We start from the raw sequence: 26,768 nt of genomic DNA, 5'->3' as shown, positions 1-26,768 counted from the left end.
GATATTATAATAAGGATGGGTTGTCCCAGCAAGAATAACTACTCTGCTTTCCACTTGTACTGCATAAGAGGAGGACTTATTTTATCCACCGAAAATGGATTATCTTCCTCATTTCCTCCTCTTGTGGATAATCCTCCGACTTCCTTTTTTGAGGAGAGTTCTCCAAAAAGGAGCTCCGTTGGAATTCCTGTTAGGCAGTTCCAAAAATTACCACAAGAGGTCTCCGGAGTTGAAAGTAAAATTAAATTATATACAGAAAATAACTCTGTTATTGTTTTAAACAAAATTATATTTCCAAGAATTAGATATTTGTGTTTGATCATGCGTAATTCACAAACAATACTTTAATATGTGTAATAGTCCCATGCTCAAAGTTATAATATAAAGATAGAGGTATCAAATATAGATCACATATGCATATGTTCAAACTTGGTAAATACATTTCAAATAAATACATTTACTTTACTTTACTCTGAAAGAGGTGCACTTCAATCACTCTAAAGAAGGTGCACCGCAAATTACTCTGTTCGTTGCACCGAACGGTGCACCTCAATTGCATCACTTTAGAATACCGCAGAACCTTTTCTTTTGGAGAATTTGAGTCCCGTTTTTCAAACTCCGCCACATGATAAACGGTGTACCTTTTGTCCTCCGTTCTTGGTATTTTTCTAGCTGGGGTATCAATGATATATTAAAACGAGATGGTTGTATTAATGAATTAAAACAAATTTCCACCATAGATCCACAAGCTGCGTGTTTAGGGAGACCAAAATTGAAAATAATAAATTTTTGGCTAAACAGACTGATCAGACGAAGTGTTAAAGATTACAGTTCAGTAATTCGGTAAAATATGAAAATCAGTTATGATTGTTATCCTCCATCTTGTGTGATACAATTATTGTTTCTTACTGGTTTATTTCAGTTCAAGATTCTTGATAATATCTTTGTAAAGTTGAAGTTGAGTTAGTATTAAAGATACATGGAACTCACCAGTATACATTAAATTATATAAAAGGGACAATATTTAATTTCAAGTCACTTTCCATTTATAGAGTGGCAAGGTCGTTCTTACAACAACATCTCTAAAATGTCTCATCAAGAATGTAAGGGATATTTATCACATCCTCTTCCAAAAAATAATAATTTCAATTGTGGTTTCTTTTTACAATGACTTGCGCATTTCCGCTTCCAAAACTATGGCGGCGAGCTATAAAAACTTTTACATTATTGATCACAGATAAAGTTATACATTTATTTGTCTAACATGCCCTCTAGCTTTAGTTTAAATATAGACAAAAGTCCCTTTCATCGTTAATCATGTTTTCAGTGTGACATTAATGTGTAATTTTATTATATATTCAATAATGTTGTTTTTTTCTATAGAAAAAGAAATAAATGCTTTCATTCACATGGTCTCTATAGTAACAAGTCAAAACAAGTAATTTAAAGAATTTAGTTAAAAGGTTAGTGTATCCGTGAACTTGGACATGGCCTTACATCAATTATTATCTTGTAAAATAACATTTTGCAGTTTTTGCGTTGAAATTTTCTTTAAAATCTAAATGAAGTTAGCGCCAAATTATTTTGAACAAATTTTTTTTTTCTTTTTTTAAGATTATGATGACAGGGAAAGTTTTTGTCGTCCTTGTTTTCTGTGTTGTACAGTACTGCACCAGTTTACCGCAATCAGCAGGTGAGAATATTGTACAGTACTGCACTAGTTTACCACAATCAGTAGGTGAGAATATTGTACAGTACTGCACCAGTTTACCGCAATCAGCAGGTGAGAATATTGTACAATACTGCAGCAGTTTACCGCAATCATGCAGATGAGAATATTGTACAATACTGCACCAGTTTACTGCAATCAGTAGGTGAGAATATTATACAATACTGCACTAGTTTACCGCAATCAGCAGGTGAGAATATTGTACAGACTGCACCAGTTTACTGCAATCAGTAGGTGAGAATATTGTACAATACTGCACCAGTTACCGCAATCAGCAGGTGAGAATATTGTACAATACTGCACCAGTTTACCGCAATCAGCAGGTGAGAATATTGTACAATACTGCACCAGTTTACCGCAATCAGCAGGTGAGAATATTGTACAATACTGCACCAGTTTACCGCAATCAGCAGGTGAGAATATTGTACAATACTGCACCAGTTTACCGCAATCAGCAGGTGAGAATATTGTACAATACTGCACCAGTTTACCGCAATCAGCAGGTGAGAATATTGTACAATACTGCACCAGTTTACCGCAATCAGCAGGTGAGAATATTGTACAATACTGCACCAGTTTACCGCAATCAGCAGGTGAGAATATTGTACAATACTGCACCAGTTTACCGCAATCAGCAGGTGAGAATATTGTACAATACTGCACCAGTTTACCGCAATCAGCAGGTGAGAATATTGTACAATACTGCACCAGTTTACCGCAATCAGCAGGTGAGAATATTGTACAATACTGCACCAGTTTACCGCAATCAGCAGGTGAGAATATTGTACAATACTGCACCAGTTTACCGCAATCAGCAGGTAAGAATTAAACTGATAAAACTTAGTTCTTAACTTATTATCACAGCTCACATTGCAATAGTACTGCTGTGCAATAAGACTTTTCTCAGTACAGTTCATTTCAAAACTACAATATTTTCTTCATAATTTCAAAACTACAATATTTTCTTCATAATTTCAAAACTACAATATTTTCTTCATAATTTCAAAACTACAATATTTTCTTCATAATTTCAAAACTACAATATTTTCTTCATAATTTCAAAACTACAATATTTTCTTCATAATTTCAAAACTACAATATTTTCTTCATAATTTCAAAACTACAATATTTTCTTCATAATTTCAAAACTACAATATTTTCTTCATAATTCTAAAACTACAATATTTTCTTCATTATTTCAAAATAACAATGTTTTCTCCATATTTCAAAACTAAAATATTTTCTTCATAATTTCAAAACTACAATATTTTCTTAATAATTTTAAAATTGCTATTTTTTTTCTTTATTTTAATGTATATTTTGTTTCTTCTAAAAGTGTAGTTTCAGGGTTTCTATTGATGAGAAAATTAGCAATATCTTGTTTGAAATAAACAATCGGTTTTTTTTATTAACATATTTAGATAAAAAAGGATGTTGTAAATGAACTTAAAGACAACATGATCTTAATTGAAACTTTTTTAATTTAAGACCAACAACTTTAATAAGATTGTACTGGACAAAGTTTTGTTAACAAACGCAAGTTTATAGAAATTAAAGAAACTTCGAAAAAAAAGCATTACATAAAAAAAATTACTTGATACTATGTTGACTATGTTTACATTAGTTTTGGAAAAAAATTATTTACATCCCCAGTCCTATACGCACTGTGAGAAAACCGAACCATAGATTTTACCAATCTATAAAACTAATTTATTTAGAGTGTATTTGTCCTGAAGACTATAGACCTGTCTGTGCAGAAGATGGTGTAACGTACAGCAATGCCTGTAATGCCGGATGTAAGGAGAAAACTGTACAATGTACTGGAGAATGTCCGTGTGCATCTGAGGAAACCCCAGAAATATGCATATGTGCTGAAAACTTTGACCCTGTATGCGGAGAGGATGGTGTACAGTACAGCAATGCCTGTGACGCCGGATGTAAGAACGTTGCTGTACAGTGCTCTGGAGAATGCCCATGCACACCTCAGGATAAGGAAGAGCAGTGTATATGCACATTTGTTTACAAACCTGAGTGCGGAGTAGACGGTGTAACGTATAGCAACAGCTGTCAAGCTAGATGCAAGAATGTTGCTATTGCCTACCCTGGTGCTTGTAACAGACCCAACTAAGGCACTGCAGAAGAAAAATGATACGACTTGACTAAGCAGAGAAATGTTATCATATGTTTGATTAGAGATCACACAATATGCGTCCGTCTATGGTTAATGCATCCGTTACAATATAAATATTTTCCATCGGAGATTTTTTCTCATTCATATTGACTAAGACGACATTTAATGCGTTTTCTCTTTGTACAGGGTGTCCCACGAAACATGACAATTTAATAAATCGTTATTTTTAGTCAAAAAAATCTTTTGCTTCATTATCTTTTTCTTGAAATCAAGTTTAATATAAAATGACTCCCATATAATATTTTTATTGATCTTTGGTATTAAACAACTTAACAAATTATGGAAAAAGACATTCTAAACTATTCACCAACTGTTATGTTTCGTGGGACACCCTGTACTTTTAAAACATTTCACAAACAATAATTTGAAACACTAATTTGAAAATATAAATAAGTTTTGATTTTCTTTTTTTATGTTGTCTTTATTTTTAGTTTTTTTATCACTAGTTTTAAAGTGGGACTACTTTTCAGTTAGCTCTAGGGAATCCCTGGTTCTGCTCTTCAAACTGACATTTTTTTGTGTAAATCATATTCCACGCATGTTTCTTTTTCAATTTGCTCATTTGCAGAAGAAAATAAGCGAAGTATATATAAATCAATGATAATTTAGATAATTTTACCGATGGAGGTGATTATATAGGGGTATATTTTGCTATCTGTTTAGATTCCGTTAAAAAACTTGCTGATAAATTGCCTCGAAAATCCTAGATTTCCGAATGTGTACAGTAAAACCCTTAATAACGAATACATCGAAAGAATTCATCAAATGTCGTATTCTTCACTTTCTGAAAATGGAATGTTGCAGATATTTAGTTTATTAATTAAATGATTATATGGAACTCCTTAAAACTGTTCCTGCATATTCATGGATATTTATTTATTTTCGTAAATACTGAAATTTACGTAATATAGTATAAAATTCATTGAAAAATTGTCAAGACGACATTTGATAAATTCTTCCAATGTATTCGTTATTAAGGGTTTCACGGTATATTACGTAAATTTCAGTATTTGCGAAAATAAATAAATAGCCATGAATATGCGGGAACAGTTTTAAAGAGTTCCATATAATCATTTAATTAAAAAACTAAATATCTGCATCATTCCATTATCAGAAAGTGAAGAATACGACATTTGATGAATTCTTTCGATGTATTCGTTATTAAGGGTTTCACTGTAGATAAATGCTTATGCCTGAAACTGAAACTTAAGACATTTTAACCATGGTTAAATCGGATTCTAACCATAGTTACAAGAAAGAAGACGACATACATTTTTAAACATGGTTTAATCGGATTCTAACCATAGTTACAGGAACGAAGAAGACCATGGTTAAATTTGACCATGGGTAATATTATATTTAAAGTTGGATGCGCTTTCTAGTTGTAGGCTAACGTTTCTCGGTGTCAATATAATCATGGTACAAAATTACTCAAATGAGTTATGTTTCCCATCCAAAGTTATCGCCAATTGAGGAATCTAACCATGTTAAAGCGAAAGTGTTTCAGTTTTTATGTTTCTAATATTTAAGACGATATTCACTGTGGGCTGTAGTTGCGTATATTTAAAAATAAAATAATATACAGACTGCTTATTTCCTTTCACATGGGTAAGCTACATAGGCCTAAGTTGACCCGGCACGACATGCTACGTTTTTACGATAGGTTTTTAGAGTGAGATGGCCTTCTCACGGCCACTTGTTGAACATAATACCCATTCAAGGATTAAGTTTTACAACTTTTAAAGAAATACTCCAATTTTAAACGAACAGAACATTTATGAATTCAGTCTTTTTTTAAAAATTTTGTGTTTCGTATCCAAAGGATCCTTAAATATCCATGAATACAGATGCTTGCTGATTGGTCGTGTACAGTACTTGTACACAATAGAACATGCTGTGGAAAATATCGCATATTTTAACTTATAATCGATCTCTGTAACTCTCTTATCTCTGGTTCCACTGAACATTACACGTCCTTTAAAGGCACAACATTACACGTCCTTTAAAGGGACAACATTACACGTACTGTAAAGGGACAACATTACACGTCCTTTAAAGGGACAACATTACACGTACTGTAAAGGGACAACATCACACGTATTTTAAAGGGACAACATTACACATACTTTAAAGAGACAACATTACACGTACTTGAAAGGGACGACATTACACGTACTTTAAAGGGACAACATTACATATAAACATTAATCAGACGAAGCTATTAAGGTTACTATTGTGAATCGAGTATTGCCATCTTTGCTTGGAGGCAGACTTAAGATTACGCTTTTAGTCTCATTAAAGACAAGCAAGTATATACATAGAAAGCGCATTCCTAGTTTTAATAATTTTTTCTATTACATAATGCAAAAAAGTTGTAAAAATAAAGATCTGAATAAATTTTTCGTTAAAGAACAATTTGAAAAATCGTCCAGATCGATTTTTTTCAGAGTTTGCAACGTTAAGAACAACTTTTAGGACAAACAATTTTAACATTTGGATAAATCTGACCAAAATTTATCAGGAGTCTCATATAAAAGTCACAATAACTTGTTAAAAACTGTTAAACCCCGGGAACGGATATAAGAAAAAAAAACACAAATCAATTTGGATAAAGTAAAAACTTGCTAAAATGTAATTGATTTCTTTTATTTCTTTGATAAACATAAACTATATCATTAACAAATATTTAACTAAAGAGGCGGAAGGGTTTCCGCCTCTTCAAGATACTTCCGCCTTCGACCATCCTCACTTCCGCCGTTTGTGACAGATCTAATAAAATAATAATAATAATAAAAATAATAATAATAATAATTGGATAGTAATAATAATAATAAAACCGAGATCTTTTTCTCATCATTCTTAAAATTTTGCTGTTGCGGTGGCGAAATATTTAATTCAGACAGAAAGAGGTCTTGAAACAAGTATTTATAAGCTTGATCGTCAAAAAAGAAAAGAAATAGACTTTTGTATTTGAGTCTCGGTGTAAAATACGCAGTTATTCATGATTTATCTGCAATTTCATGATATTTTCTCTAATACGTACAAGTCGTCTTTGATTTTCAGAATATTTTGTGAACCACTGTACCTTCTTAAAGATTCCTCTTGTCTAATATCTGCTCGTAATCTTCCAATTTTATTCTTAGCCTAAATATTATCATTTTATTAATCTATTTTGCACTTTATCATTCATGTTCAGATCACGCTCAATTTCATTAAAGTAGTGCTATAAAGTAACCATTGTGCTATAATGTTATTTGACATCCCTCTCTATGAATGTCACTGAATTAGATAGAAGGAGATCTGATAAAGAATCACTGCAAACCAGAACAAACGACTTTGTGATCTCGTAGCTCCTCTAGTTTTGATTTTATACGTTGAAGTATGATAAAAGAAAACGTATTCGGTTCCAACTTCAATATCAGAAACTAAAAACATTCTTTTTTTCAAAAATCAGAAAAAATAAGATTTCGTGAAATTTACTTTTGTTTGACGTTATGTGTTATGTTTTTTATTGGATTTGTTTAGTATTTGTTTTCTTTAGTTTTGTAAATATGAAAGCTCTGTACTGTGGAAAGTTTGATCGCTAAAAGCGTTCTGTTGAGGATGGTGTTATACAAGAAGGATAAAACTTGAAGATATTTCTAGAATACTAATCTAACTCAAGGAGGAGGGTTAAAGGGACTGTATACTAATCTAACTCAAGGAGGAGGGTTAAAGGGACTGTAGGCGTAATTTCAAGTGACTCTGCATTTTCAGCTTACATGCCGGATTCACAGCAGTATAATACCCTTTAATAGTCAGTTCATAAATAATGAAGAAGAAAATTAAAATCTTTTGTGATTCACTAATTATTAATTTTTATACTGTGAAACCCTTAATAACGAATTCATCGGAAGAATTTATCAAATGTCGTCTTGACAATTTTTTAATGAGTTTTATACTATATTACGTAAAGTTCAGTATTTGGGAAAATAAATAAATAGACATGAATATGTGGGAACAGTTTTAAAGAGTTCCATATAATCATTTCATTAAAATACTAATTATCTGCAACATTCAATTATCAGCAAGTGAAGAATACGACATTTGATGAATTCTTTCGATGTATTCGTTATTAAGGGTTTCATTGTATAGAAAAACATAGATTACTCCAACATTTTTTAAGGTTTTTCATGGTAGCTCTTTAAATCGGACGTTAACTCTTTGAATAGAAGGTCCCTTTAATACTAAGAGAAAAAAAGAAGTCCATATTTGGATTGGAATTTCATATATTTGAATTCTAAATGTGTGCAGGAAAAGGGCTCCAGATCGGAACTGAACACTATAGTTTCAGTAGAAGTAAATATTTCCATTTACTGTTAGCGCTGATTGAAGGATTCTTAACTCTTATCGTATAACGAGATAGATAGAAAGATAGATGTTACCGCCAAACTATTGGTTCAGAATAGACAACAAACACATGACTGAACCCTGATTGGATCAGGCGCTAATGGACTCGGCATAAAGCAGTGTAAAACGAGTGGCACGATGCGCTCCGAATTTCTGACAATAAATTACCTGGTTTGTGAAAGCCTTGTCTAGATGTCTGAGTAGGTAACGGAAGAAATAAGTGTTTGAATTCTTACTCAACTAAAAACAAATGTTTTTATGTGATTTTCAATAAGTATTCAATTAGGAACTGAACAATTGCACAAACTCAAGTTTTGAATCTCTTTTTCTTTTGACCTTGGCTCAGAAAGTCTTTAAGTATTTGATCTTTTAAAATTCATGGTTTGAAATGTCAAAGTCTACAACTTCAGGTTACCGAGATAGATTAGATATTAGATAAAATAGAATATTTGGCGAGTTTTCAAATTTATTATTTAAATAAACCCTTAACCTGATAGAGAACAAACCAATCTCCTAGATAACAGTGACTCAGCACATTCTATAAAAATATTGCATAAAACTTATTTTTAAATTGTTTTGTCTTATTTAAGTTTTCTCTTATTTGGAATTTTTTTCGGTTTAAAAATATTACCTTAGCCGTGTTTGAGTCTAATCTTGAAAACCCACGGGTTCGGCACAAAATCAATAAATATCTAAATAATTTTATTATTAAAGGGAAACATGTAAAAAAATAATACCATCAATTATTAACGATGACAGCTGTAATTTAGAGAAAATTGCAGAAAAGACCAAGAAATTGAGTTTTTGCCACACATATTGATCTTCTAATCTCTATATCTTTACAACCCAAAGTCGACGACCTTTAATATGTCAAACTATGAATTCTGTTAGATCTAATAATCTAAGATTGAAGTATAAAAGTTTTACACGTTCAGGTTGCAATGATATGTGGATTAGAAAATTTTAGTTTATGTCAAAACCTTTATTTTGTTAAGTACACAATTCCCACAATCCGTCTTTTGGGACACGAAAATTTTCTTTTTGATAAATTGGGTGTTGGGACATTTTTTTATAGTAAAATAAAATTTCCTACCCATGAAATGCCCATCTATTAAATGTACATATAAGCAATGCCCTTTTTTCAAATGCCCATCTATGAATGCCCATGTATAAATGCCCATTTATGAATGCCCATCTATGAATGCCCATCTATGAATGCCAATCTTTGAATGTCCATCTATGAATGCCCATCTATGAATGCCCATATATGAATGCCCATCTATGAATGCCATATATGAATGCCCATCTATGAATGTACATCTATTAATGCTCATCTATGAATGCTCATCTATGAATGCCCATCTATGAATGTCCATCTAGCTGTGTATGCCCATCTATGAATGTCCATCTATGAATGCCTATCTATGAATGTCCATCTATGAATGCCCATCTATGAATGCCCATCTATGAATGCCCATCTATGAATGCCCATCTATGAATGCCCATCTATGAATGCCCATCTATGAATGCTCTTCTATGAATGCCCATCTATGAATGCCCATCTATGAATGCTCATCTATGAATGCTCATCTATGAATGCTCATCTATGAATGCTCATCTATGAATGCTCATCTATGAATGCCCATCTATGAATGCCCATCTATGAATGCTCATCTATGAAAGCCCATCTATGAAATGCCCATCTATGAAATGTATACATATATGAAATGCCCTTCTATGAAATGTACATATATGTATTAACGCCCTTTTTGAAATACCCATCTATGAATGCCCATCTATGATATGTCCATCTATGATATGTCCATCTAAAAATGAATCTATTAAATATAGTCCCATCTATGAAATGTCTTTTTATAAAGTCCCATTTATGAAATGTCCTATCTATGAAATTTCCTGTCTATTGAATTCTACGACCTGCCCATCAATAAAATGATCATCTATGAAATGTCCTGTCTATTGAATTTTACGACATGCCCATCAATAACATTATCATCTATGAAATGTCCTGTCTATGGAATTCTACGACATGCCCATCAATAAAATGAAATGCCCAACTATAAAGTTTCCCTTCATTAGCCCATTCTTTAAAATGTCTTTATATGGGAAATGAAATGCCCCAATCCAATAAATAGTACCTGAGTGGAGGTACGAAGACGACAAGAAGTCTATAGAATAGATGTACTCCAGAAACTACAGTTAGAAAGTACATCCAGAACCAAAGCAACAAGTACACCTTTAATTAAGGCAAATATACTTTCACGGAATCAAATTAATTAACCGTGAACAAATTTTCATGTTTTAAGATGTTTTTCTTTTAAATTCTTGATTTTAAGTTATTAATTATTATCTTTAAAAAAATTCTCTCAATTTAAATGAAATGATCAAAAAAACATTTTGTGTTTATTTTCTCTATATCTGATAAATTCTATATATTGAGAGGAATATCTCAAAGATTCCTTCCTTCTATTCCTCCGTTAAAACTTGATTAATTGATAATTTGTTTGTAAGATGAACTTTGTCTAGGTCTGTAAAAACTTGACCCTAAAAAATAAAACCCTAAAAGCATGTACAAAGAATACAATTTGTTCAACATAATAAAACTCCCAATCAGGAAAAAAGCCTGTGATTATTATGCAAGCGGTCGTAAAATCAAGTAAAGATTTTCATGATAGGATTTTTCAATCTTTAAACATTGTTTGGAGGGTTTTTTATCTAAGCTTGACTTTCATTTTTTATCTCCTTTAATTGACCCCCCTTCCCTGTTTTTAATAAAAATTAATTTTTTAAATTATTTTTATAAAGATCTAATTGTACAGGGTGTCCCGAAAACATGGGAATTCAGTGACGAATTGGATATTGTCTTTGTTATTAATTAGCATTGTAATACCTAATTTCAAAAGCCATAATATTATTATGTCTGCTAGAGTTTATTTTATGAAAAGGGTAAAAGACTGTAATGCTGTGTCTAATGTCTCCGCAAGATGAACAGTGAAGACGGACAAGTTTACTCTGTTTGTTTACTGCAATTTTCTTGTTTTACCAAGTACAACCGTATGCAGTCAAAACATAAACAAACAAAATGTGAACATAGCAGACGAAACTCTTCCAGATTACACCTTTCTCGGTAGGTATCACTATACTAATTCGAAGAATTATTTAAAAAGACGATATCAAATTCGTCACTGAATTCCCATGTTTATGTATATAAAAACATAACTTACTTTTTCGTTGATAATGTTTAGTGAGAGAATACATAAGCTATTAAATTTCTGTTCTCCTGCTGCGCTTCCAACAGTGTGAAATGTACAACTTAAATAAATGTTAAAATTCAATAGTTATGTAAACAGTGGCAGCCAGAAAGCATTGGTTTGATTGTCGTCTTTAGTCTTTCTTTTAACTATAACATATCGCTCAGAATTTTGTCATTTATAACAAATGAATGAAAGAATTTTTTTTACATAATTCAGAAATAAAAAGAAGTAATAAAACAAGTCCTTCTGTTACCACAAAAAGTAAGACGAAAGTCATGAAAACAAATTAATCCATTTCTGTTTTTTGACCCTTTAACGATTAAATCACTAAGATTAATACATTAATTACAGTGCTGTCTGTATAGGTTTAGAATAAAAAATGTCAAATAAAAACTTTTCCGTTTTCTTTAAAAAGGGAACATAAATATACCTTGTTATGGTTGGAAAGACTGTACAGAATGGATTAGGCATGTCCAATCTTGCAATCTGATCGTAATAAAGAAATCGGACAACCCTAGTACCATATCTGAATACAAGGAAAAATTAATTATTTATTTCAAATTTATATATCGAGCACAAATAATGTTATTTTTTTCACTTTTCCTCCATTGTCATTTTAAAAGAGAAACCACACTTGAAGAAAAAAATCAATTTCTGAATTTAAAACATGGATATCTTATTCATTATTGATCAATGATCATACAAGGCATAAAAGGTACTGTTGTGAATAGGACATGCACTTTCGTGTCCAGTCCTTTTATGGTGAATTCATTAGTAGATGAATGTATCAATTAATCAATAGCAGTGTAAACCCTTAATTATTCCTTTTCTTGATTAACAACATGTTTATATTTTTTCAGCTTGCTTTGTTTTTTCTTAAAAACAGTTTGTTCACATTTTTTTAATATGTATCATTTCTCTACCTAAACGTTTGGTAACAATTTTAAATTTTGCGATGATAATGGTCCAAACTACAATAAAGTATGTAAATGGTCCAAACTACAATAAAGTATGTGGATCAGATGTCACATAACACTTTACAATACAAAAATTCTCAGCTTTATGATTGTTATGAGACTAATGATTGTTTTGTAGTAAATGCCGTACTCTTATAACTTTGTCCCAAACTGTATGAGCCCAGGCACAACCCGCCCACTAACAAGTCAACCAGAACAGAATCCACCAGATTACAATCCCGTGAACTATCAACGCCACTACCAATGGGCATGATCTCAGTAGCTATTCAACAAGACATTACTTTAGGCTCTAAATGCCACACAGGGACACAAGCGCAGGCGTAGCTAGCCAACAAGCTATTAATCAGGCTCTAAATGTCACACAGGGACACAAGCGTAGCTATCCAACAAGCTATTACTCAGGCTCTAAATGCCACACAGGGACACAAGCGTAGCTATCAATGAAGCTATTGCTCCGGCTCTAAATACCACACAGGAACACAAGCGTAGCTATCAAAGACGCTTTTACTCCGGCTCATAAATGCCACACAGGGACACAAGTGTAGCTATTAATCAGGCTTTTACTCCGGCTCTAAATACCACACAGGGACACAAGCGTAGCTATCAATCAAGCTATTACTCCGGCTCTAAATACCACACAGGGACACAAGCATTGGCCATCTATGAAGCCCTTAATCGATCTCTACCTTATAAAGAGGTATGATCTCAACCCGAATATTTTATCGGGGGTACAATTACTCTACACTGTAATCAAAGTGGAGTTCTGATTCTAACTGATCTTATTAACCAAATCTATATATCACATGTTAAGTTCCAATACATATTCACAATAGTCTACTCGCATTACAAGTTTTTCGTATTCAAGGATTAACGCAGTTAGATCCTCAGACAATGTACAACGCAGTTTTTATTGGTATGTTCAAACTGCATTTATTACAGTTTTACTTAATTGCATTTTTTTATGACTCCCCCTGTAGTTTTCAAACTTAATTTACTCCCAAGTAAATTCCCCATAAATCAGAAACTGTCCGTATTTTCATAAAATTAAATTCCACGGATGGAAAATAAACTAAATTTTGCATTATAAGCACTTGACAATTTTACAATCATATACATGCAATGTACAATTTTACATGCATTCAAACGACGTTAAAAAAGCCCCCCCTGGAATTTTAGACAGGAATAAGATCCCTCTCCCTAACTGGACAAATTTATTATTTACACCCCTGACGTTAAGTAATTTTGGTTTGATGAACAGTTCTATTTCTCAAAAATTGAGTTTGAAATTTTGAAATTATTAAAAAGTTATCTTTAAATTAATATGTAAAGTATCAAATGTTTCAAAATTTGTAGCGTTGTTTGTCCGAGGAAGTTTTCTTTACGAAGTTTAGTTTAAGTTTATAAAACTAACGATAAACATGTCACAAGGAGATCAGCCGTTGATTAAAATTGGCAAAAAAACTGTAAAACACAATTGTTATTATTTGATTTAGTATTATTTTTTAGATTTAACACCCAAAATTGTGGATGACAGATTTAATCAGTTAGCAGTTTAAGCTTTTTACAACGATTTCATTAAGTTATATCAACCCCCCCCCCACACCTCTTGCCATGATTCCTGTCTTATTTGCCTGATGTCATAACTAATTAAAATATTGATTTAGAGTATGGCAAAAATTCATAAATATCTTTCTGAAAGAAAATTTTAAAACTATTTTCTCTTTATTGTAGTAAAAAACGTCAATATTTTTATTCGTGTATAATTAATTGTCCTATTTTTAAATTTATTATTTGATTGTTTGTTTGTTTTTTGACAAAAATAATAAATCAGAATGAAAATTTACTTTTTTTTTGTTTCTTCACAAAAAAGATTATAAAATGCACCCACCTGATAAATCTGCCGCCTAAAAAGTAGTCTGTTAGATAAATATTCCCAACAGATATCAAGAAGTTTAGAACCTCACAGATCAAATACTAAACATAATCAATCACAGATAAAATACTAAACATAATCAATCGCAGATCGGACACATAAAACTGTGACGTTAGTTTACAGTTGCACTGAGAGTTTTTCAAATTCTACGTTGCCATCTATAGTACTAGATTATTTTGCTTAACATAATAAATCACAGATCAAATACTAAACATAATAAATCACAGATCTAATACTTAACATAATCATTCATAGATCAAATACTAAACATAATAAATCACAGAACAAATACTTAACATAATCAACTACAGATCAAATACTAACCATAATCAATTACAGATCGAATACTAAACATAATCAATCACAGATCGGACACATAAAACTGTGACGTCAGTTTACAGTTGCACTGAGAGTTTTTCAAATTCTACGTTACCATCTATAGTACTAGATTATTTTGCTTAACATAATAAATCACAGATCAAATACTAAACATAATAAATCACAGATCAAATACTGAACATAATCAATCATAGATCGAATACTAAACATAATAAATCACAGAACAAATACTTAACATAATCAATCATAGATCGAATACTAAACATAATCAATCACAGATCAAATACTAAACATAATCAATCATAGATCAAATATTAAACATAATAAAACACAGATCAAATACTGGACATAATCAATCATAGATCGAATACTAAAAATAATAAATCATAGATCAAATACTAATCATATTCAATTACAGATCAAATACTGGACATAATCAATCATAGATCGAATATTAAACATAATAAATCACAGAACAAATACTTAACATAATCAATCATAGATCGAATACTAAACATAATAAATCACAGAACAAATACTTAACATAATCAATCGCAGATCAAGTACTAAACATAATCGATCAATGTCTCAGAGATAAAATTTAAACGTAATCGATCAATTTCTCACAGATCAAATCCTATTCGATAGAAGATCAAACATTAAGCATAATCGAACACATATCAGATACTAAAAATAATCGATCACAGTTCAAATACTAAACCCATTAAATCACAGATCAAATACTATACAATTAAGTGCTCAACTAATAAATCAATCAAACATGAACAAAATCTAGCTAAACACTATTTGATTAAAGCTTCATGCTCAGAATAATCGATCTGTGATAAAATACTGTGAACATATCATGATACTTAAAACCTAAAGTAGCAAGAAATCCAAAACTTTGTTCATCGACATCAACCCCCCCCCCCTCGACGTTCTTTTCTGACTTTTAATATTTTTATATAAATAATTCTTCTAAAATAAAACGTTTTGTATAAAACTCTAAAGCCTATTGAATATTTGATCTCTGTTTATTGTCTAGCATATTATCAGTTTCTATATACTCGTTCCTTTCCAATTCCTTCCATGTTGTGAATAAAAAACTGTTAAAGCAGGTTAAAATTCAAAATTTTAGCCTAAGGAGAAAAATTATTAGAATAAATAAACCAATGTTTTGTCTTCATATTTAGTATATTTCAGATTATTACCCAAGTAAATGTGAAATGCCCTATGTAAAACAAAATTAAGAAAAGATACAAGAAAAATCACTTGAAAAAAGTAAAAAGTATGAGTAAACTATAATCTATTTACGGATTCCTATTCTTTATTAATCCACCATACCCTGAGGCAATTTGTTTCACATACGTTATCAATAATCATTATTGGAAGCAATGATGGAAGTATCATATCTCCAAAATACTACCAATCATTGATACCCCCCCCCCCTCCATCTACTCAATTATATATTGAATCCAGACCAATCTGAGCCAAACAATTAGGTGCAGCTTAAACCTTTATTCAAGGACTGTTTTCAGCATTGGCCAGTGGAGGGTTACAGGGAATAGGAATAGGAATAGAAATAGAAATAGGAACAGGAATGGGAATCGGAATAGGAATAGGAATAGAAATAGGAATAGTAAGAGGAATAGGAATGGAAATGGGAATAGGAATAGGAATAGGAATAGGAATAGTAATGGGAATGGGAATGGGAAGGGGAATAGTAATAGGAATAAGAATGGGAATAGTAATGGGAATGGAAATTGGAATGGGAATGGGAACAGGAATAGGAATAGATGGGTTGCTATAGGGACAAATAGATAAAATCAGTGTAGAATAGAAAATCATGTCAATTACAAGTAAATTTCACGTTAGACCAAAATGTTTATAAAAACATGTCTTGAATGTATAATATGCAACCAAGTAAAATAAAACTAAATGAGCTGCAGGTCCGACAAAACATGACAGTTTGTGAATAGTTTAAATCTCTTAATCTTTAAATTGGAAAGTTTGATATCAAAGAAAATAATAAAAATGTGATATGGCAGATATTTTATAGTAAAATTGGTTGTAAAGTAAACATATATGAGTAGGAGATTTTTCTATGGACATTCAAAACAATATTTACCAACTGTCATGTTTCGTTGGACACCCTGTACGAGATCACGGTGTTGTACCAGAACTTTAGCATGATCTTTATTTTATGTCCTGATGGAGTGAAATAAAGTTTAAAATGATGATGTTGATGTAGGATGTTTATACATCCTGACTGACCTGTATAAAATATCCATTATTATGATGAAGGATACTCAGAAAATACGCAGAATATTTCCTAAAAAAACACAATTTGAACACTTGAATTAAAGTGACGTATTCTCATGTGCCCCTAAATTTATACAGTTTCATGTTCGATTCACAACGGTATCCTGAGAAGATGATTAAGAATAAAGGAGATATTTATGTTCTCTTAGATTTTTTTTACTGCGGTTTCAGTTTACACGTGACATATAGTTTTCTGCTTCTGTTGCGGATGAAACGTTTATAACATTTATAAGACGGCAGTTTCGGCATTTAAAGGGACAGACCGACTATTTAAGGTAGTTGAACTGAGTTTGCAGTGTTGTGGACAAATTCTTTAGGATTCATTTGAGAAATATAAAACTTTTTGAAGATCTGTAAATCCTGAGTTTGAGCGCAAAGTCGGCGTTCAAAATCGTACTTTTGGGTGGATACGTTTTCAGAATTGTTTTTTTTTTAATTATTAAAAAAAGACAACAAAAAATGTAAACAAAATTCTACAGTAAACTAATTAGTTGTTTAGGAACAGGTTGAAAAAATAAAAATTAATCTTATCATCTTCACAAATCACAAAGATTTTCTGCAGATTTTGTGGAATTTCATGATCCATGATTTTGAACGTCGACTATGCACTCAAACTCAGTAATTATACATCGCGGAAACGTTTTATATGTCTCAAATGAATTCTAAAGAGTTTTTCCACAACACTGCATACTCTGTTTAAGCCTGTCTGTCCCTTTAAGGGTTACTTTTGTGAATCATGAACAAACTTTGTTAAACTCATGAAGGTTTTTATATAGAACATGTCCTTCGTCTCTTTAAATAACCTATAAAAATATACATAAAAATGAAATACTATTAATTCAGGAACCCAGCTTTAAATGGAATTAAATCAAACCTTAGTAAACTTACGTGATAAGGTTCATAAGTTATGATCTGACATACAAACATTTAAACAGAGATTTCTACTTAAAGGGACCGTTCACTTATTTGGGTTATTTCAGGGTAAACTAAACAGCCTATTCGCTGTTGATTGGTATTAGTCTTACCTTTCAAAGACAACTGTGGCCGGAGAAAAAGTCGATTTGTCGTTCAGAATTTGTTTAGTTTACCATGAAATTACCCAAATAAGTGAACGGCCCCTTTAATATAAAAATAGAAGTACAATGTACATCACTATTTGATCATATTATTCTTGTATCTCCTTGACGTTTATTTATCAACTTAAAGTTATTCAATCTAAATATTACAGAATTATTAGAAAATATATGAAAAGAGAGAAAAATAGGAAAAATAATAGATATATGTCAAATATATATGCTTATAACGATGGGAACGTGATATCAACCAACATTGGCAATTATGGTTTTCAGATTTGGGTTTTTTTTCATCCATTCTTTATTTTGAATTGCTTTTATTTCATGTTTTTTGGTTTTTGGAGATTCAAAAATCAAGGTTTGCATTGAACATAAAATCAAATATTGGTCATAAATTAAAAAAAACATTGTATATAGTCCGAATTATACTTTACAGGGTTCCCCATAAATCTGTGGAAGAGGAAGAGGGCATAACAGCATTCTCAATCATGTATTTAATGTTGGTATAAAGAAAATTGTAAAACTAATCTATTAAGTAAAATGGATTACTCTGTTTAATGTTTATTGAACAATTCAAAATCCCATCTTTGATCCAAAAGTCATTGTATTCTACAATTTTATTGTGACCACTGTATAAAAAAAAATGTTATTTAAAAATCACCTTGCAAGATCATCTTTAAGAATGAAACCATGTTCTAGAGCTCCTTCAACATCACCTCGCATCAATACTCGCCTCTTCCCTTCACGACCTTCAACATTTTTATTCTTTACCACAAACACAAATTTTCTAATCCATATATCTTTGCTTCACATAAAAACACATTAATTTTAGGTATTTGACTTAATAAAAGAAAAGTTTAAAAGATTTCATTTTGATTCGGATCCAGTCATGAGCATATCATTTCTTTATAAATAAGATTTTTTTTCGCAATTTTTTTAGTTTTTTTTCGCTTAATTTCATGCTGTAACTTGATGCACCAGTCACATATTATATCTTTTTAGTCGACATTTGTGATTTGTGCTTTTAGAAGGTTTTTGATGTTTATTAGGTTTTAGTTGATGTTTAGCAGGTTTTGGTAGATGCTAAGCAGGTTTTTGTTGATGTTATACAGGTTTCACTTAATGTTTTGGTAGATGTTTAACAGGTTTTGGTTGATGTTTAGTAGGTATTGGTTCATGTTTAGAAGGTTTTATTTGATGTTTTGTAGGATTTGGTTTATTTTAAACAGGTTTTGGTTGATCTTTAGTAGGTTTTAGTTGATGTTTAGTAGATATCATTTGATATTTAGTAGGTTTTTTTTGATTAATTAAAAAGGTTACATTCAAGTTAAGTCGTTGGTCGTTGTGAAAATGTGTACTTTCCTAACCAAAAGTTAAAGCCTCTGATTTAGAGAGATGAAACTTACCAAAGGACTCGATGAGACCTCCTTCACAAGATTTCCATATTTTCCTCGGAACATAAAATAATATCGCCTGAAACAAAACAGGATCATTACAAAAGCATTGTCAGTGGTAAACCTATCGTTAAGTTCGATATTTCTAAGCTGACCTTAGATAATTCGACTGATAAAAAATATTCTGATCCGGCTTTAAGCTTTTGTATCAATCTATGAGAACTGGCTAATATACTGATTTTTCCTTATTAGTTGAATATATTGCGTTTTACTTCTGATTGGTTAAGGGTTATACAGTAAGAACGTATTGATAAATGATTGGGACAAATCTAAGTTCCATAATATTCAGAGAAATCTATTTCTTTTCCCCATAGTTACTTAAAGTGCTAGAATCGGTATATAGAAATAAAATGAATTTGCTAGCTTTCAGAATATTGAAACCATTCCTGTATAAATAAATGTGCATTGTGAATACATAAACAACAGTTTTTAAATCTCATCCTAGTTTAGATTATACAATATAGGCATGCTATAGTGGTTAAGAGAAGGTTAGAGTAGAGTTACCAACTAAGGATGAGACTTCGAGGATGTTTGAAAGGAATTTATAATACTGTCTGTTAATTCCTTTTATCCCTGCTGCTAAAAACTTGTTTTTTCCCAGTAAATATTTTTTTAAAAAAGAATACTTGTATATCTGGAGTAAAATATTATACTACAGTATACCTGGAGTAGGAGAATAAATGGAACCCACTGATAGAAGGATAGTATCCTACAGTATACCAGGGGAAGAGTAAATGGAACCCACTAATAGAAGGATAGTATCCTACAGTATACCTGGAGTAGAAGAGTAATTGGAACCCACTGATAAAAGGATAGTATCCTACTGTATACCTGGAGTAGAAGAGTAAATGGAACCCACTGATTGAAGGATAGTATCCTACTTTATACCTGGAGTAGAAGATTAAATGGAACCCACTGATTGAAGGAAAGTATCCTACTGTATACTTGGAGTAGAAGAGTAAATGGAACTCATTGATTGAAGGATAGTATCCTACAGTATACCTGGAGTAGAAGATTAAATGGAACCCGCTGATTGAAGGATAGTATCCTACTCTATACCTGGAGTAGAAGAGTAAATGGAACCCACTGATAGAAGGATAGTACCTACAGTATACCTGGAGTTGAAGAGTAAATGGAACCCACTGATAGAAGGATGTATCCTACAATATACCTGGAGTAGAAGAGTAAATGGAACCCATTGATTGAAGGATAGTATCCTACAGTATACCTGGAGTAGAAGATTAAATGGAACCCACTGATTGAAGGATAGTATCCTACAGTATACCTGGAGTAGAAGAGTAAATGGAACCCACTGATTGAAGGATAGTATTCTACTGTATACCTGGAGTAGAAGATTAAATGGACCCCATTGATTGAAGGATAGTATCCTACAGTATACCTGGAGTAGAAGATTAAATGGAACCCACTGATTGAAGGATAGTATCCTACAGTATACCTGGAGTAGAAGAGTAAATGGAACCCACTGATAGAAGGATGTATCCGGAGTGGATTGAGAGAGAAGGATAGATGGAGTTCTAACCATGCTTTGTGCAGATCTAAATATGTATCATGAAGTGACATTAAAAAATATTAAATAATTGAAAATGATTTAATAGAAAGTTCAAACCTGTTCTCTTCATAGTAAGATGGAATATAATTTGTTCTTTCAGGCAGGAGTTCTGAGTCCACTATACACCCAACATTCCCCTGAAGAGAGAAAATAATATAATGGCACCATTTTTAATTAAATATATTATGAAGACGACATTTAAAGAAAATTTGCAAAAACTTTGGTCACCTGATATTCATTTCTTAGATGAAATGTACTGTGTATCCAGCAGTAATCATCTAAAACTTTCGAACTAACCCCAGACGCCGTCTAAAAAATTCGATTCATAACTTATTGAAAGTAAAATTTACGTCAAAAGTAATAATGGTATGTGTAATTATGGCAAAATTAATCGTAGCAAGTGCATTATGGCAAATGTAAATATGGCAAAGTAAATTTGTCAACTGTATTATGGCAACTGAAACCGAGAGCCATGACATTTTTTGTAAAAAATATCTACAGATAAAGATGGGTTCGAAGGGAGTGTTCGTTTAAAATGAAAGCGAGTATAGGCTTACGTCGAAAAATATTCGATGGTAATTGCTACTAATCTTACATCCATCTGCTGCGTCTATAAGGAGAAAATTGTTAAAAACGACTCATACCGAAGAAAGTAGCGTCCATGCCAATTCAGAAAGTTGCAACATTCAAGTCGGATTGTAAAAAATCAATTTAATTTCAAACAAATCATTCAGATATTTCAGCCAATAATAGTCGATTTTTTTGGACACCTTCGTATATTGTTGATATTTAGTAATAATCTTTTTTATTAAACGAACGATTTTTCAAACAAACTTTTGAAAAAGCTTGTCTAATCGTTGCTCATTTCTCCATCTATCCATCTATTCATACAGAAAAAATGGAAATTATAAGTGAAGGATTAACTTTATTAAAAAAAGTAACTAATGTCATTTTGAAATAGAATATCTTTTTAAAGTTCAGGTATTCTCTTTAGAATTTAGATTGGTACAATTATCAAACCAATTAACAAAACTTGTCTAATCGTTGCTCATTTATTCATCTATTCATTTCATACAGATAAAAGTGGAGATAAAAATGTTAGGATTAAAAAGTTTTAATGTCCTTGACAAGTTTTCTACTGATTACAGAAAAGGATTAGTATATTCAGTAGTTTTTATTCAAGAAACAAGCAAACTATAAAATACTTTGGAAACCGTATGATTGCATATTAATGGGACTGTAAGTGTAATTTCAGGTGAAACTCCATGCAAAGATGGCAATGCCCGATTTACAACAGTACCCGTAAAAGCTTTGAATGTTCATTTATGAATTAGTAGATATCAATGTTTCTAATTTTAAAAACTGATTATTTTCAACTGAGGTTTTCTCTCCAAATAATTTGTTGAATTTTCAAAACTATACCTAAAAACTAATTGGATTTTCAAAATACTTCAGTGATAACCAGAAAACTGTAGAATAGGAAGACGACATTAAGGCAATACTGAAGTGTATTTGATGTGGTTACAAAATAAATATCTTGCAGTAAGTCATTAAATCACATATTATGTAAAATTGGTCTAATTACACGTACGTGCACAATTCCTGTGTTATATTATTATCACAATTAATTGGATCTCCAAAATACTACCTGATAATTGATTGGATCTCCAAAATACTACCTGACAATTGATTGGATCTCCAAAATACTACTTGACAATTGATTGGATCTCCAAAATACTACCTGATAATTGATTGGATCTCCAAAATACTACCTGATAATTGATTGGATCTCCAAAATACTACCTGACAATTGATTGGATCTCCAAAACACTACCTGACAATTAATTGGATCTCCAAAATACTGTTTAGCTACCCCGACCAATGAGGATCCAAGAAATAATATAACTGATACTCTGTAGTGTAACTGCAATAATAACAATAATTACATCAACTGAAATTTTTGCAATATTTTTTTTTTTTGATGAAAACACAAAAGACTTTTTACATTAATAGGTGTTTTTTAATTGTTTAACCATTTAGTCCTCGACCCAGTTGTAAATAAATTTAAATTTAAATTTAAAATGTCGAAAACATTATTATTTTAATAATTCTATCCATAAATTCTATATTGCAATTGAGCTTTTTCATTTTTCGTACAGCTGGGGTTCGACAAATCATGATAATTTAAGAGACGACAATCGAGATATAAACTTGGTCTTTGAAATGTTTAATGAATCTCCCTGTAATTTATCGTGTTTAGTGAAACACCCTGCAATTTATCATGTTTAATGAAACACCCTGCAATTTATCATGTTTAGTGAAACACCCTGCAATTTATCATGTTTAATGAAACACCCTGCAATTTATCATGTTTAATGAAACACCCTGCAATTTATCATGTTTAATGAAACACTCTTCAATTTATCATGTTTAATGAAACACCCTGCAATTTATCATGTTTAGTGAAACACCCTGCAATTTATCATGTTTAATGAAACACCCTGCAATTTATCATGTTTAATGAAACACCCTGCAATTTATCATGTTTAATGAAACACTCTTCAATTTATCATTTTTAATGAAACACCCTGCAATTTATGTAAAAAAAAGTTAAACGGTGATTAATCAGTCAATGCAGATGTTTTCTGCAACATTGAATATCAATATATTGAAATAAGAAATTTTAAGAAATCATCCAGGGCACTGTTTTGTCTAGTAAAATATTTTATAAGAAATGTAGATTCATAGTTCAAGGGACTGTAAGCGTAATTTCAAGTGACCCACCATGCAAAGTTGTCAATTTCAGATTCACAACGGTTATACCCATAAAAAAGCTTTGTTTGCTTTATAGAAGTATAGATTAGATATTCATGTTTTTGTTTGTTTGAACTGTTTATATTGATTTGTGGTTTTACTGAAAAATTAACTTGCGTATTTCTTGCTTATAAGAAACAATAAAAAACTTAATCTCCTGTTCAACGAAATAACCAACCTTAAATTCCCTCCTTTTTTAATTCCAGGGAGGATAATTACTTATCCTCCCTATTTACAGGGAGGATAATTACTTATCCTCCCTCTTTACAGGGAGGATAAGTAATTATCCTCCCTGTGATCCATACAGATTTATCAAATAAATAGTTCTCTAATTTAATTTTATTTTTACATTTATCGCTCTCTCAATCAATTTTGAATAAAATAGTAAACTACACCTAGTTTAATATTTGATCTAGGAAAGATCAAAACATGTACATACAGCTTTACTGAGCTGTCATCAAATATATTATATTACATCATTCTTTTCGGGTTTACATAATTACATTGTAAAGTTGTTCCCATGAAAATGTTCGATAATTACTATTTTGTCTGCATTTTGAATCACATAGGGCTTTCTACTCTGAGGAGGTGAAGCTAAGGAACACTTTTCAATATTCTCTATTCTGACTTCGCTAACCTCTGTTTTTTCTACTTGATTAGAAGGTCCTTGAAGNGATATTTAAATACCCTTATGGTCTGGGGTTTTTTAACATAATTTAATTTTCTTATTCCAAAAACCCCTTTTTGAAGTGTTTTGATAAAAATACAAAAAAAATTTGAAATATAAAAGATCCATTGTCAAAAACTCAAATTTTTAATTCAAATTTCTTTGCAACCTGACAATGTAAGCTTTTGTCTTTGAATAACCCTTTAAAGGCCCTAGAGCATAGGTATTGGGTTAAAATGCATGTTTATAGCCCAATTTATCAAGGTCAGCTTATTGAAAAAAATTAGAGCCATTATTTTAATAGTTTGGGTGCTAACAAGGGTTGAAAAAAATGCCAAAAAATGAAGAAAATTTTTTTTTTAAAATTTTTTTTTTTTTTTCAATCACATCAAATTGTGACACATGTTTCTTCATCAGTTTTTCAAGGGAATTAAAAAATATTTTTTTTAGATCTGTAGCTTAACTCAAAAAAATTGAAATGGGCTATTTTAAATTTTTTTTACGCAGACCGGACTTTTTACCACCCAGTACCCTACCCTATGCATTAAAAAAAATACAAAGAATCCTTTAAATTTCTATTTATTCACAGTCATAAAATTTCACAGTGAAAGTTTCAAGAATGAGAGTGCTAGGACCAAAAAAAAACGCCCCCCCCCCAAGCCTGTTTAAGGGTTTAAGCAAAATTTTTAGTTTTAAACATCTCAAAATCAGGTTGGAAAGATATAAGGATTAGAAAGTTAGAGTGTGGCAATTTTTTAATTCCTATAAAAGTATAAAGATATAAATTTACATTAAAAGCTTGGGTTGTTTAAAAAAATTCCAATTTTCTAATTACAATAACCCAAGTTTACAATGTTTTGATAAAAATACAAAATAATAATAAATTTGAAAATAACAATTGTCAATAACTCAAATTTTTTAATCCATATTTCTTTGAAACCTGATGATGTAAACTTAAATAAAAGCAATTGAAACCTAAAAGATCAGGTTGCAAAAATCTAAGAATTAGAAAATTATAGTTTGTGGCAGGAGTTCAGTTTTTATCAGGAAAATATTGTTACACATAAAAGTACACAGGAAAAAAAATTAAAGAAAACAGTGACAGAATTCGTAAAATGTTGTTTTCTAAGCCTTTTTATAATCAAATGCCGCGGTTTTTCTCTTTTTTAGCAATCCAAAACAAATTGGCGTTCTATTTTATAAACCTGTTCTGCATAGTTCACGGCTATTATTTTATCTTTACAAAAAAAGAAGTTGTCTTTATTCCGAAAAAAACACGTAAACTCTTAACACTCTCAAATAGTACATATATTCCTGTGAAGCTGCAAGCAGAAATCTTTGACAGCTTGGAGAAATACAAGACAACTTCTGTAACCCTTTTGTTTATTAAAGTTTAGCGCCATTAATCACTAAATAACCGTAAAGACGACATTATATAAATTCTGTTAATAAAATTTTAAGTAAATATAATAATACCTTGAAAACAATATTATCTATAGTGAAGTCCTCAGGTTTAAACAAACTCCGAACCGAAGAGAAAACATCCAAAGCCATCTTCTATTTTTTCATCTAAACTAAATAATAATTATTGAAAATATATATTATTAATTTTAGCTTAAATATTAAAGTGTGGGCTACCAACCTGCCTTGAATATTTGTATTATGGCCGTTCAAGGTTAAATAATATTTTAAGTTAACAAAATAAATATTTAAATTTTTTTGTTCCGGCGTCCATGAAGATCTATATATTATTACAAAAAACAGGTGCGAGACACGCCTGGAAGCCTAGTTTTACAAATTTCATTTTTGAAATAAAAATGTAAAATATTTCAGACTAAAATAAATAGTAAAATTATTTAAAACTAAACATTTCACGCAGATATAAGGTTGGCACTTTTTGAAGCTTTGGAATTTTTATTTGATAGATTCGACGGAGCTGCGGAATATTTAAAGAATATTTTACATGTAGAACATACACTCCCACCATTCAAGGTATTTACATCCCTCCCCCCCATCCTCATCCTCCTTCTTTTTATAC

General features: G+C 31.1%; 2 protein-coding genes across 2 annotated transcripts; one reads left to right on the top strand and one right to left on the bottom strand.

The window, feature by feature from the left end:
* Positions 1–15: 15 nt before the first annotated feature.
* LOC111715307 (reversion-inducing cysteine-rich protein with Kazal motifs) lies at positions 16–3,988 on the top strand. The gene is made up of 4 exons (XM_023490615.1): positions 16–235; positions 1,628–1,783; positions 1,969–2,547; positions 3,448–3,988. Exons 1-4 carry the CDS (start codon positions 16–18, stop codon positions 3,855–3,857), a joined length of 1,365 nt encoding a protein of 454 aa, XP_023346383.1. The 3' UTR covers positions 3,858–3,988.
* A 2,557-nt stretch (positions 3,989–6,545) lies between these two features.
* LOC111715306 (innexin inx2) lies at positions 6,546–26,300 on the bottom strand. Its single transcript, XM_023490614.1, has 17 exons — positions 26,207–26,300; positions 23,084–23,173; positions 21,478–21,558; positions 21,307–21,386; positions 21,136–21,235; positions 19,632–19,698; positions 18,887–18,974; positions 17,105–17,162; positions 14,447–14,532; positions 12,012–12,107; positions 11,552–11,639; positions 10,466–10,563; positions 8,941–9,001; positions 8,800–8,847; positions 8,478–8,549; positions 7,006–7,064; positions 6,546–6,689 (listed from the first exon to the last, which is right to left on the bottom strand). Exons 1-17 carry the CDS (start codon positions 26,282–26,284, stop codon positions 6,611–6,613), a joined length of 1,329 nt encoding a protein of 442 aa, XP_023346382.1. The 5' UTR covers positions 26,285–26,300; the 3' UTR covers positions 6,546–6,610.
* Positions 26,301–26,768: the final 468 nt, after the last annotated feature.

Source organism: Eurytemora carolleeae, unplaced genomic scaffold (genome assembly GCF_000591075.1).
Source record: "Eurytemora carolleeae unplaced genomic scaffold, Eaff_2.0 scaffold1755, whole genome shotgun sequence".
Taxonomy (NCBI): Eukaryota; Metazoa; Arthropoda; class Copepoda; order Calanoida; family Temoridae; genus Eurytemora; species Eurytemora carolleeae.
Note: the sequence above shows the minus strand (reverse complement) of the source record. Positions and strands in the feature narration are given on the sequence as shown.